At 36.9% G+C, this 15,231-nt stretch overlaps 1 protein-coding gene across 9 annotated transcripts in view; it reads right to left on the bottom strand.

The window, feature by feature from the left end:
- Positions 1–15,231, bottom strand: part of LOC113237226 (piezo-type mechanosensitive ion channel component) — a 111,191-nt gene that overhangs the window by 19,261 nt on the left and 76,699 nt on the right. For 8 of the 9 annotated variants that reach the window (XM_026473641.1, XM_026473616.1, XM_026473588.1 and 5 more), the window contains 7 exons: positions 12,035–12,220; positions 10,351–10,495; positions 9,308–9,424; positions 8,647–8,813; positions 6,404–6,568; positions 3,563–3,769; positions 222–308 (listed from right to left, as the gene is read on the bottom strand). In XM_026473641.1, the coding sequence (XP_026329426.1) occupies positions 222–308; positions 3,563–3,769; positions 6,404–6,568; positions 8,647–8,813; positions 9,308–9,424; positions 10,351–10,495; positions 12,035–12,220 (1,074 nt within the window). The remainder of the gene's footprint in view (positions 1–221; positions 309–3,562; positions 3,770–6,403; positions 6,569–8,646; positions 8,814–9,307; positions 9,425–10,350; positions 10,496–12,034; positions 12,221–15,231) is intronic. The other variant, XM_026473649.1, reaches the window with a different exon arrangement.

Raw genomic sequence — 15,231 nt, forward strand, 5'->3', positions numbered from 1 at the left:
AGTGTTTCACCACCATTACATTCAATTATGTTTTTGTAAAATTACTCTCACCAGTTTGTTATTAATACAAAGATCGAACACTTAGAAAAAATCCTTCGATCCGCTTAAACTTTAATTACTACAGCCCACAGGTGGTAGTTGTATCCACATTTGATCAAGCGTCATCATCAGTTTTCATCCATATGTTTGCCAATTTTCAAAGATTGCAAAAAAACACTTACGAAAGCCATATAACTCGAGGATAGTTATCGTACGTATCTTCTAATGTTGTTGTCACTGCGATTATTGGTTCTTGATCGTCGTCGACTCTGTATAAAGAGCGAATATATAGTTGAATTAACTAAGCCGATGTGAATAATACATGTGTTGATAAATAGATATAATAATAATAATACCGCACACACTCATAGCCCCGCACTAGGGATACCCTGTATCGCGGGCGCCATGGACCCACACATAAACAACCACAAATTGCATCCAAACTCGCGAGAGAAATAAAAGTAGGCCATATAAATATTTCTCTCGATCCGGGAATCGAACCCGGAACCTCTTGCGTGACAGTTCAGCATGGTAACCGTTCGTCCATGGAGGCAGTTAATATATAGATTGATGATAGATACACGGACGCAGTAGGAACATTATCTCGATTTGAGATTTGATGAAAAAAGGACAGCTAGTTTTTGTTTTAGTTTATATTGCATTATGTACAGGGTCAAACCACGTGTAACGTATGTATACATATACCTATAATATAAAAATGATAATTCAATTCTAAGCTGCTTATATAAAAATGGTCCAAAAGTACAAAGTATCAAACTTGTATGCTCTTGACTAGTGTTGTTAAAAAACCGTTTTTTTTTCTGAGGTGAAAAAAAAACAATGAAAAAAATACATGAAAAGCATTGTAAGTCAATGATGAAAAGAAACCGTTTTTTTCCTGGAGTACGTTTTTTTTCTAAAAGTATGAAAATAAAAATATGACAATTGTATTTTTTACTACATTTCATCTTTTGTTGTTAATGGGCAACGCCCATAATGTCGATGATTTATATGGACGACAACACATCGAGCGCGAGCGCGTGCGGAATTAGACCCACCGAGCGCCCGACCCGACACGCGCTCGACTCGCACCCTCACTCTGTGTGTTTCACGCTTAAATACCAGACAACCACACCAACTGATCCCAAACTGAGGAACTAAGTAGTGACTTAGTAAAGAGTACCAGACCAGAATTAATTAAGAAAAGTTGATTTTCCAAAGTGATCCTGCCGGCACTCGAACCCGGGACCTCCTCATCTAGCGTCCACAGTGCCAACCATTGAGCCACCAACGTCGTTAATTCGTAATCCCTTACACAGGAAATATTTTAAAGCGCCATCAATAAACACAACATTGAACTATAATTGAAGCCGTGCACAACCACTTTTAGTATAATTTAAATATTGTAGAAAAGATATTGAATTATTACATTTACACCGCTCTTGCGCTGACAGCCTTAATTATAGTTGTCCGTTGTCACTAAATCGTCGACAAAGAACCAGCTATTAGGACAAGCTGTATGCAGCAGTCATTCCTACGTATCGCATCAAATCTCGTTAACTCAACTCCCTGATTAAAATACGAAAAATGCCTAAAGTGAGTGAACTAATATCAGGGTTCCGAATTATTATTACAATTATCCATGCTGAATCATAGTTTTGTCTCTTTAATTTTTGGCAAGAAAAATATTTGGGAAAACTATTTGGTTAGTGACTTTTTTTGAGATTGATATTTGACACGTTTGAATACGTCTGATACAATGACCCTGCATGCTTATGCGGGCCTATGGGGATCTAAACCATATCTTTTTTTCCTGTCCCTCAAATGACCACGATACTTTCATATCCGAACTCTTGGAAATCAGTATCCCATTCCCACCTCCATAACCTCCATATATTGTATTCATGTAACAAAGATGTTTATAATATAGTGACCTTATTAATCGAAAATAATAATATTAAGCTTTAATATGTATATACCTTAATAGCTACTCTACCTGCCATATCCTTTTTCATTCCATTTCCGTACCCCTTTCATAATCTGTAAATCTGCTTTCCCAACCCTTTCATTGGCTAAACGCGAAGGCAAAGGTATTAATATTAAAAAAAAGGCATGGCACAACATTGCTTGCAGTATACTATAAATTTTCTAGGATGATCCCTGTGACACTTCGTCATAGGAATGAGGTAAAGTCGATAGATTTTTGGTTTAATTCATTTTTGAAACAAAGGTTCTCTCATATATAATATTACACCTTGTATATAATATTACGGTTAAAAAAAATTGAGTTTTTAAAATAATTAATTCCTATGAACTGTGTAAAATAATATTTATTTTATTTTTGATATCCGATACGATATTTCTATGGAGTAGGTACCGGAGAAGAAACAAATTAATTGTAAATGCAGTCTTTGTTTATGATTCAGTAGCCATCCCCAGTGATAGGTGAACAATAATAATTGCATATACAACCAATTATAGCGTCCTAAAATCGATGAAATTGTTCAAGAACACTTTTGACTTAGATCTTGACATGTACACACATATGTGTCAATTTAATTAATTACGAGCGCTGACAGCTTGTATGTGCCACGTATTTTTTATTGTTCCGTGCTATGTTTATAGTGATCGCGAGAAACAACCCCTCTACCCCTGGACCCCTCCTACCTGTTGCATAGATGTACGAAGTGTTTTCTATTGCATTGAAGGCATAAAATACACAACTACATTCAAATGCCATTTCAATTGATATTTTAAAAACAACTCATAATGTAGATTAAAAACATTAATATCATATAACTAATTACCTAATAGATTAAACTCGTGTACGCACTATATTTATTCATTAAATTCTCGAAAACTTTTTATCGATATACCTCATGTCTAGCAAATGCAGTCTAATGAAGTAACCTTTGTTCGTTGTCGTAAAGATAAATTAATTTTGAAAAAAAAAAATAGCATCTCAGCTCATTTCTCACTAATTTGGTGTTACTTTTACTTTAATTTTATGTATTTGCTTAGACTTTTAAAAATAGTTTATAAAATACGTAAATTAGTGGACGTTACAAGGTTATATTATGTAGAATTTTGTGAAGTGTCACAGGGATCACCCTAGAAAATTTGTAGTGTAGCATATTGTAGTTCCAAAAATTTTACAAATATTCAGGTATATTTACCAAGATAATTATCGGACCCTGTCTAAAATAATCAGGGAAGTATTGCTACCTTACATATTTCCGCCGCCAAGCAGTAATGTCAGCATTACTGCGTTCCAGTTTTGAAGGGTAAGGGTGCTGGTGAAATTACAGGCGTATGGAGACATAAGTCTCAGGGTGACGGGCGCAGTGGCAGTGCCCCTCAGATCTTTGCGATTTACAGCTCTGAGTGGCACTGCTGCTGTGGAGCTGCACTGTTATGGACAGTCGCGTAGCTTACCTTCAGGCGCACGACTTGTTCGTCCCGTCACTTGATATCATAAAAAGAACACAATATACTATTCAATGTAGCAAAGTTGAACACTTACTCGTAATGATCATCGTCAGTTTCTACGGACTTGGATGGTTCTCCGTCTTTATTTTCGTTTGGGCCATCCTTTTTTCTCATATTTCCTTTGACGTCTTGCAATCCGCTACCACTGGGTATCTCGACGTTATTAGACCTAACACCTGATTTACTGTGTGGTCGGCTACTTGATGGCGTTTCGTTGTCCACGTCGCCAGTATCCTCGTCCCTAGAATATTTTTTATAATATCAAGTGATAGTACGAACAATAATTACCACACATTAAGCCTTTTTAAGCTTTTACAAGACGAAAACTTCGACAAAGTAGCGAAGAAGGTACAATTAGTGAAGAAGTAATCAAAGTAGGTAAAGTCAGAGTCAGAGAGAAGTCGATATTGTACTTAGTAAGGAATTGAATATCGGAATATTGGGATCTCGAACTACTGGGATTCCGCACTAATTTTGCGGGATTGATTACGATCTCGAACTATTGGGATTCCGCACCAATTTTGCGGGATTGATCCCGCACGTAAAATGAGCGGGATCTCGCGGTATATGCGGCATAGCGCATAAGAAGATGAAATGTGTTGATCGGCGCGCTTGAATCGCGTTAACGCGTGTCGTCAGCGTAAAAAAATACGCCGTGTGCATAGGCTCTTATGATTATGTATATTAACTTTGCAAGAGTTGATGTTGTGTGGCTGTAGTGTTTGAAGGTGGAAAATTCACAGATAGTGAAATGTAGCTTAAGTAAATCGATCTTTAAAACGATAGAACATTAAAGACTTGTATGTGCATTTACCGACAAAATATAAAATTTGTGCCAAATCTAAATATTTGGAAGATTTATTTATCAACCTATTTAGGTATTAGAGGTAGAAACCTTGTAGTTCAGCTAAGGAAAGTACTATTATGATATGTGTGGACTAAAAGGTTCATATCTTCAGTTTACCTATGAAGCACAATAACAGTTATTCCCAGGGTGGAAGGTCTCCGCGTAGACCAAAGACAAGCCAGCCTCGCCCGCGCGCGTCAGGGATGCTCATTTAAGTTAAAACGTAAAAGCTAAATAAATAGAGCGTACTTTGCCATGACAGTTAGATGCACGCGGTCGCTGCGCGGCGTGACCACGATGAAGTTCGTGTCGAATAAATGCGCCCTGAGAGTTTGTAAGATCAGGAGCATTAGCGGACGAAACTATCAATACTTTAACTTTTTGCGCAGTCAGGTACTTCCAAAATAATACTTAAATTTACCTTATTGTGATTGATCTCAATAAAGAACTTAATAATATCCTTTCTTACTTTGAATTTTAGCCCTTCACAAACTTGTAGTTTGATGACATGCCTTTTTTCTCGAAGTCTTTCAGCCTTCTGCGGGATCCAGAAAATGCCCGGATCCCGTGGGATCAGAAAATTTCAATCCTGCAAATACCGGGACTGAGACTATCCTACGGGATTCAAATTCTTTTTTAATATTATCTACTTCTATAAAATACAAAGGTTAATTTTGATTAGTACCTATACATACGCTGTCACGGGATTGTTAAAAACCGTGATCAAGTGTCACTAATTTTATCTAGATATAATGAGTAAACTAAATGTATTAATCAATAATAAAAACTAACTATAAAACTAGTTATTACCAACGATGCTACTTACGTATTCATTACAGAATGAGCTCTAACTAAAACCGTATTTGCACATTGATGTTGCTTTTAGATTTATTTAATAAAGTATGTATTTAAAATCTATCAGCTTAGTGCTAGTGTATACTATGAAAATTCTAGCAGATAACGATGAAAAAAGTAAAAATGAATGTACTTGATCACTAACAAAGAGAACATAACATATCATACATTTGAATATATTCGTGGAGCATGTTCATTTCCGATCGGTGATGTAGGCGGTGACGTATACGCGCAAAAGTGCACAATGGGTCCGTAATGCAGGAGTTGCACAGTTCACTCGAGCCGTCTGACGATGATTGCCGCAATTGCAGGGTCGAACTCCGCAGTTGAACGGATGGGTATGACCGGCGTGCAGGCCAATGACGCGGATCCGTGGCAATGCGCCGCAGTTGTGTGGACAAATGCCACCGGGTATAAGGCAACCGTGGCGATCGTTCCTGCAGCCGCTGCTGCACCAGACGTATCACTTGCGGGTCGGAGCGCGTCGTGTTCAGCTCGTGTATAGCCGCGACGATCGTCATCGCCACGTGGTACAGGCGGTCCACGAGCGGGTGACGACTGTCTGATCCGTACACTACACATTGAACTATCTGTTCTGCCATAACTCTATCCAATTTTAACTATAGAATTTTGTCGCTTCAGGAAAACACCGCTAAAGTAAAAAAATTGCGATTTTTATTTTTAAACGTTAGGTACATTAAAATTAAACCGTCAATATCAATAATAGAATACCAACAAGGCCGATATAAACGCCCGTGCGTTTCGGGCCTTTTCAAATTAAAAAAAGTATACCAACACATACAATTAATTTGTTATTCATAAATAGAGCACCTACAAATAACAATAACTTAAAAAATATATAATATTTAAATTACTCAGTATTTTCGTTTACTTTTACAATTTCTCGAAATGACTTAAGCGGTGTTGTTTGCCAAGCGATGCTTTGTCGAATTCTCTACCCTACAGGGACACCGAGAACTTATACAAATGTGGATAATGTGTTTATAGCAGGATAGGAATATAACATGTCTCAGTTCACCTTGAACTAGTTGAAGGTTTTAATGAGATGTGAGCAGAAAAAGAAATTTAAAAACAAACTTGATTACAATGGTTATTTTGTGTAAAGAGTCAAAGAATGTAAGGCGTAGTTATAAAAAAAAATAGCACACTCACGGTCCACTGCGGTCGTTCAGTTTGATGTACTTCTTGCCAACCTCAGCTCTGCGGCCAACGACTAAGTTTTGTATATCATCGGGTTGTAAATCGTATTCCTTATCTACACGTAATTCGATGTCAGGAGACGTTTCTTTCCATAGGCCCAGAGATTTTAGCATGAACCTGAATAATATGTGAAAATAATGTGAAAAATTTCAGGACACAAATTAAAGAGACTATAAAATTTAATTGACGATAGACATTGTGTTCCTTGATTCGTGACGGAATTTTATTATTTATTGTACAGAAAAAACAAAAGCATATTAAGTAACGAGGAAAACACAAACAAAAGGTCAGCTTATTTCTAACAGAAATTTCTTTCTGCAGACCGAAATACAGGAGACAATAATTACAATAACGGGTTTACGTGCACAACAAAACAAAAATTATGTAATAATAAAAAAAACAATATCAAAAACATTAATTATTAAAACTATATAAATACTTAGGTATATACATGTTTCGTACTATAATATCTACAAAATGGATGGAACTGCCGTTAAATAGTGCTTCTTAACTCTCATTTTGAAAATTGCTATGGATTTACTATCATGAACAGTAATGGGAAGTGCATTCCAAAGTCTGAGCGCATGAACAGTGAAGGAGTGAGAATAAAAACCGGAATTGAAGGATGGAGAAGATAACTGGGACATAACGTGAGAGTAACAAGACTTATCCTGAGACCTGAGATAGCTGAATCGGTTTTTCAGATACCCAGAGAGGAGACATACGGTTGTGCAGAATATTATAGAGAATGAAAACAGTATGAACATTCCTGCGGAGTTGAATGGGAAGCCAGTGACTATTCAGTCAAAGGTGTGTTCCTTATTTAAATACGTTGCGTGAAAAATATCCTACGCTAAAACAGAGATCATACAGTGTAAGAGGCGCTAAAGCATCTTTGGAATGGTCTAGGCCGTTGCGAAGAAAACCTAGCAGATAGAATGCGTATCTGTGCGGTCTACCCATTCGACGATACAGTACATGACGAATTTCTTTCAGTGCCCGAAAAGTAGTCGGGAGTTAAAATCCACAAGTGGCTTCAGAAGTAACTGCTGCGTCTTTTTTGGGTCGCCTGTGCTCGAGTTGCACGATAAGACGTTACAATAATATCTCATATAAAAAAGCACTCTGAGCGGCACTGCAACTGTTATGGATAGACTCTCGTTTAGCACCAGGCTCACGACTTGTTCGTCTCGTCAGTTGTACATATTTTCATTGAGTTTGTTGTAGTTTGAATGTAAGCTTTATTAGAATTGTTATCACATTTAGGAAGTTAGTAGCATTAGAGCTCCTTGTGAAAGAGTTCGTCCAGAGTAGTACTGCCACCTTACCCATTTCTGCCGCCCAGCACATTACTGCTCCGGTTTTGAAGGGTAACAGTGCTGGTGAAATTACACGCACATGGGACTTGCCAACTTATGTCTCAGGGAGACGTGCGCAGTGGTAGTGCCCCTCAGATCTTTGCAAATTAAAGCTCTGAGTGGCACTGCAACTGTTATGGTCAGGCGGGTAGCTTCCACCATCAGGCGCACGACTTTTTCGTCTCGTCACTTGATGTTATAAAAAGAAATTAAAATATCTTTTCGGATGTAAATTGCGTATATTTGTTTTTTCAAAGAAAGCAACGTTTTGGGCTCTAGGCCCATGGTCACGGCTGACTGCGATTCAGAATTTCGAAGAATTTCCTATGAAACAAGTTATTAGGTTTCCTAAAAATAAGAACGTGTTATCTCATTTTCTAAGGGATTTTGAAACATAAGGACATTTATGCGTTCTCGTTCTTTGTAATGTATTTTGTCTGAACACTTGACTCAAAGAAAGATCTCGTCGGTTTTTTTTTCTTGTCATATCAATGGCATACACTACAGTGTTTGTGGTGCACGAAAGGTGCTTCAGTTTACGGCAAATGCTTTCACCACAATGGCAAGAATTATCTCATTGGTCAATGTGAAGGATTGATAATCATCATACATCCTTTTAGGAAAGGCCATCTGCGATAAGACTTCAATCCGATACCCTATTCCGCCTCATGGGATTTGGAACTGGACGGCAAAATTCAAAGGTCGCAGAATTTATCTGACAGGTCGCAATAAGTGATTGGTACGGAATAAACTGGTTATTTCTGTAATTCGACGTAGCACCTATTTTGCTTGGAATCCTCACCGCTCAGCTTGTAACGGATAATTAATTTTCCATACCTATGAAGGAAAATGATAAGCAGCAATAGCAGATCATAAAGCGCATAATTAGACTTCCTCTCGATGCCGATGATTCGCGGAGCAGTGAAGGGCATGTTTGCCGGAATCACTTTCTGGTTCCACGGTAGGATCTCGAATTGGAACATGCTCTTTATTAGGACGATTACCTGCAATACACAGACAATTGCATTTATTTAACATAATACATGTCGCGGTTACATGTTTTTCATGTGCTGACATAAACGATTGACGAAAAATGGATTATAGATATTATATTCGCATATAATATATATAATCCATTGAACATCATGATATTTTACCACCATGACATCCATATATTTGTGGCTTTGGCATAGCAATAAACACTGGTTTCATACCAATTCGGACCGACGGAATTTTTCTCTATGTTGTTCGACCTTTATATCAATAATATATGAAAAGAAAATACATGAATATCATGGTAGTAAAACATGATTTTCAATAAACAAATTAATACAGTGTGACACCTCTCGTTAACTTCTGGTAGCTGTAAAAGTACTCAACTGAGTGAAGAAAGTACACGAGTTTCTCACAGGTGGCGCTGACGGCAAAAAAGCCGTCTAAAGCTATTATAGTACAAAAATCTGTAAGAAACGCATAGATAATCATAAAAGAATCTTACCTCAGTATAGGCAATAAGAGTGACCCAGAAAGTTTTCGAAGGCCGCGGTATCGTAAGTGTTCCCCATAAGAACACCATTAATGGTAGAGGAATTGACAGGATAGTAGCGGATTGTATCTGAAATAAATACAGTAAATTATTATTTCGATTCGAATTCTGGATTCTATTTTAGTCAAGAATAAACAAATTTATTAATTAAAGAACGCGAACTAGAGCTCATTACTTGCCCATACGTTTTTTAGTGCATTGTGATAAAGCGCAAGGTGGTGCTAGGTCACAATTAAGCAAATTTATGTGGCCAGAATATAGCCCCGTACAAGATAGTGTTGTATTTCTCGTATAACCTTCCTAATTTAATAATAATGACATTTCTATCTGTACGACGGAATATTACGGCCACAATACATATGCGTCTTATAGTTGTGAGCCAGGACAGCATCTCCGTAACAGGCAGATGTAAGGTAACTAGCATATTCCTGCTTTTGAAGAATAGTGATACAAATCGAAATAGTTCCGTTGATTAAAACAATACGTCTACAATTATCAACTGCACAAGTCGTTGGCTATGAGCGACAGAACCGACCTAGTTTTTTAAATCATCGTCCCGGTGTATTAGGTTTTTTTTTGAGATAGGCCAGTATTTTAGATAGTTATAGATATGTAGCTAATGCGTAGAAGGCTTGTTAGTAGCAGATTTATTAAGTACAGGCATACCAGTTCCATATCGATACCTCCAATTAATACTACGCCAACTTAATTTTGGGTCAATTTCTGTTATTAATGTAAACAGCTTTATTTATTTACTATATTGTACACACCGAATTTCGTGAAAAAAAAACAAAATTCGAAAAAAAGAACAAAAGAACACATTTTGTGAAATAATAAACAAAATAAAAACAGAAAATGACCAATGGCCGCGTAGTGTTCATTGGAGGTATAGATATATTAAGAGAATGTTTAAAGACGATTAACTAGTGTACTCATGTAAGTTCGAATAATAAATTAAAGAACAGCTAAGTAAGTACAAATAAAAACTCACTGACCTGATTTATAAAGACCATAATATAGCAGACGATATCTGTATGCGCGAGAACTGCGAACCAAATGGCGTAGACAAGGTGAATTATGACCGACTTCTGCTGCTTGAACATCGAGTCGTCTTGTTCTTCTAACACTGTCACGTCTTTGCTGTAAGGCATTTATTATTGTGAATACACCTTTATGATGTAATGCGAAATCATTCGCTTTCACATGTCATTATTTATGATTTTATAAATAAAAACAAGAGAAATATGTGAATAAACTGCTGAACTCTTTTTGAGGATGCGTTAATGTGAATAACAACACTTTTAAAATCACGCTAATTATTTTTCTTCTTCCCATATCATCATCCTCATCATCATCATCAACCCATTTATACGCCTCACAGACTAAATAGTCGATTAAGCATGCAACCATACCTTTCCTTGTACATTAAAAAAATACACCATGTTTTTTCACTGCCTACAAAAATATTCTGTTAAGTTCATGCAAAATATTGACCAATTTATTAAGCTTATTGTCATGTGTAGCCAATGATTTTTGTGTAACAAACAACAATTTTTGTGTTCTCAATTTGGTAAGAAATTAGCATTGAAGTTTTAGCACCATTTCTCTTATCATAAATAGTTCACAATATACATGCGAGATCTTAATCTTAAAAGTAAACTTAAAGACTTAAGTCATACACTGGGAGCAAATCATGTAGAAAAAAACGGCTTTTACTTTGCCCAAAATTCGCAAGTATCTCGACACATCCGTAGAATAAAGGTCTATGTGCAAGGCTACTTATTCTCAGGACATAGTACATTTCGTTCGTTCTTCTTCGCTGTGAATGTCAGATCGACTATTGTTCAATTTTATAATTTCCAAAACGAAACAAGATATATAAATTCTCAAAACACCTTTACGTAGGCCTTAGTTTGAATAATGAAATTATTATGTATCGTACTTATTCTCTTTTCGCTATATAATCACATTGGACTCTGTTCTTCGGATGAATCGATCTTAACTTGTCGTTTGGTTGGCTAATTCTGCCGTGGGGTTTTTGCTGTATTTGTCCCTAGCCTAGGTAATACCATATGCAATATTAACTATACATGTACTTACGTGTCCAATGGTCATATTTATTATCAATATAGAATAAGACGAAAAAAGCTGCAACGACGTGCCATAGAAACGAGTAAGAAAGATACGAGGAGTGATATTGAAAAATTCGTTACATAGCGAAGCCCATCGCAAGCGACGACATTTATTGAACAGAACTTATACTGACGTTTATTATATTATTATGATAATCGAGATTGTTTTCTGTACATAAAATAACGATTTGATAATTGTAACTGAATATTGCGTAAATTGGTTCAGGTTTCCACTGGATAACATCATAATTATAATAATACTGACACAAATATATTCCGTGTTATCTTAGAGGCTATGCACACGGCGTAGAGATTTTTTACGGATGGACGATGCGCAGATGACGCGCGTTAACGCGATACAGTCGCAGCCAGTAACTTAGTAACGTATGCAATACGTTCATGATGAGCTTTTATGGTGCAGTAAACGCGCGTTAAACGTCGCCAGCACATAAAAAATACGCCATGTACATGCTATGTACATAGGCTTTTAGTAGCAACATTTGTTTGTCAGGCAGGTATAAGTTCTGTTCGAGTCAAATCACTACACCTTTCGGTAGACTCCATACTAAACGCGCTTTCGTGTTCGGAGGTGTCATCGTCATCATCTGAGATTGTATCCGAGGACGGCGAGTGGCCGGAGTGACGACGTGATGGCGGCGATTCGTCCAGCCCGCGCTCCATGCTTGGCGCCAAGATGCGGATCTCCGGCACACTTATTTCGCTTAACTTACGGCTGCAAACATCGTGCAACTGTCACTTTGTTTCGTAGCCAATATTGCACCTGAACCGTAAGCCTAGCCCAATAATATTTAATATTAGTGTCGTCAATGCGCATTGCGTTAAGCTTCTAACTACACCAATTATAATTTTTTTGTTAATTCATTACGTTTTCTCATAATATGGACAAACAATGAATAAATTAACACACATGACAATGATTGCTACTTCTACGTAGGTTGGAATTCTCTAAAACAAAAGTGTTTATTTAACCATGCGCTAACTATTTCACGCTATAATTTAACCAAGAAACTAAAGCTTGTTGATTGAGTGGTACTATAACGTTTACTATAGTGTGATCGTATAGTAGCTAACGGCGAAGGAAGGACCAATCTTATCGCTGAGTTCTGTCACTCTGGCGTTAGCAGTAGTATTTTAATTTTTTACATTTCATTCATTGAAGAATTATACGAAATTGTCAAAGCCAATGTTAAAAACAAGTCCGTCAGGGGTCACCGAATAGATACCTACAACTGTTTCTCTTGGCATATCAAAATTGTGACAGTTTAATGATAGAGTGGAACGCAAAAGTTGATGTCTCCCCCCGTCGCGCTCTACCTAAGACGCAGACTAGCTTATCGTGGTATGTCACGGTCTTGTTTTCATACAAAAGTTTTAACAAGAATGTCTCCAAACATTAGTATTAATATGGACAAATGACTCAAAAAGACTGCTAATCTTTATACTACAGAACGTAACTATATCTAGATGGCTGTGATCAATAGCCTAGAAGTGGTTTATATTAAGATTATTGCGAATATCAGGAACCGCATCCGCATCCGCGGATAATCTTCGTAAGTTAAAATATCAGCATCCGCATTCATCGACGCTGATATTCATTGCGGATGTTCGGGTCATGACATGACCTAAAAGGCATGCTTTACAAACCTTCCAGAAACAGACGCCGTCCGTTTCAGTGAGCCGAAAAAGCAGCTCAGTTTTTGTTTGTAAATTTTTAACATAAAACTATGATGAAATTCCACAACGATCATGCTAGTAATCAATCTTGTTTTGATTCTTTTGTTAATAAATGTCATAAAATTATTGAAATAATATTTTATTACAATAACAAAGAAAATAGAAAGCTTTTTCATGTATATGTTCAATAAGGATGTACATATTTCAAGTTTTTCTAAATACCTAAAATCAGCATCCGCGTCAACTTCCGCTGATGTTAAGATCAAACTACCAGCGGTTGCTGATGTGTAGAAAACCTGCATCAGCAACAACCCTGGTTTATATTATGTAAACGGCAGTGGATATCAATTAATTCCTCTTTAATATGAAATTTCAGAAGTCAGTAGGGCTAGCACGACAGTGTGCGATTTGCGCGAGAGCGACATAAGTTACAAAAAGCGCCATTTAGTTGGTTTGTTTGTTATCACTAGAAATTAGTGTAGTTTTGATCAATTGCAGCTCGTCAGTGTAAAACAAATTAGTTACATTTTTTTATTAGTTTACATTACATTACAAAAAAACCAATTTCAAAAGTTCGTGGCATTACGTCTATTTCCCAAGTTTTATTGAAAACGGCTAACGGAAAGTGGTTGAAACCCAATAAATCTGATTTATCCCCTAATTTGCTACCCTTAAAAGTCAAATTTAAAGGGGCCCAATACCCTCTTTTTAACAAAAAAAATGTATCATCAAAATCGACACACCAATAGAAATAGCGCCGGAGTAATAGCTTAACTATAGATTTAGTATATAGGTACCCATAGATTGGCAACGCAAGTGAAAGAGCGTTAGTAATAATAATATAATAATAATAACGCACACACTCAACATAGCCCCGCACTAGGGAAACCCTGTGTCGCGGGTGCCATGGACACACACATAGACAACCACAAATTACACCCAAATTCACGAGAAATAAATGTAGGCCATACACATATTTCTCCCGGCCTGGGAATCGAACCCAGGACCTCTGCATGGCAGTCCGGCATGGTAACCGTTCGGCCACGGAGGCAGTTAAAGTTAGTATACACGTATGTTAGAGCGAGATGTGTAGACGAGACTTCATTATACGCTATGAGCCTGTATGAACCTAAGGTCAGCTGACAATGAAACAAATTTCGTTTATTTTTGAGAAATAATTGGTTTTAAAATGTGAAATAGTGTTAAACGGACGTTTATTAGTCATGGTAAAGTGTTCAGTGCCCGGATGTTACTCATCTAAAAAGGAAAACTCGCAGAATTGTACATTTCACATATAAGCACTATTTAAATTTTTAGCTGTCTAAAAGCACTACCACAAAAGTTCTTTACATAAATATATCTGTAAAATTATACCATTCAAGTGCATTAATAATCCAAATGTATACGAATTCAATTAAAAATTATATCTAATACGTGAATTTCTGAAATTCATAACCCCACTTTCATAGAGATTGACGCAATCGATAATATGTTATCGAGATGTCATTAACTGAAAAAAAGAAAGGCAAAGGCGTGGCTTGCTTAATATTATTGAACCAGAAATTTCTGGTTTTAGTACTTTATATTTAATTAATATTGCATTAGTGCATTATTTTTTGTCTACATTAAAACGAAAATTTCTTTTAATAGCGTAGTTGAAGGCGGCAGTTAGAGTGCGAAGCTCTTGCCTTTTGTGTTTAATTAATATCCGAGATAGGCTGGCATTGAGCGTTGGGAGTGCTTCCCTCGCCTGTCTACAAACCGTAAGAGTGGTCCATGTGTTATTATGTGAAGATTTTGTACCTTTGTGTATAGTTGTTCTGGACCATTGGTAGGGGAGTGACACTAGGGGTTCTGGTCCGACAGCGTCTGTCTCCGACCTTTTTCTGGCTAGTTCATTTTTCTGCTGCGTCATTGTCACGTGAGCCGCTGTGTCCTATAATCCACTGTAGAGTTACGTGGTTTTGTATACATACCTCCATGAGTGCTTGATGGCATTCATAAATGAGCCCTGAGTTTATGTCATAGCTGTTCAGTGCTTGAAGTACT

Source organism: Hyposmocoma kahamanoa, unplaced genomic scaffold (genome assembly GCF_003589595.1).
Source record: "Hyposmocoma kahamanoa isolate Upper Pololo Valley unplaced genomic scaffold, ASM358959v1 102, whole genome shotgun sequence".
NCBI lineage: Eukaryota > Metazoa > Arthropoda > Insecta > Lepidoptera > Cosmopterigidae > Hyposmocoma > Hyposmocoma kahamanoa.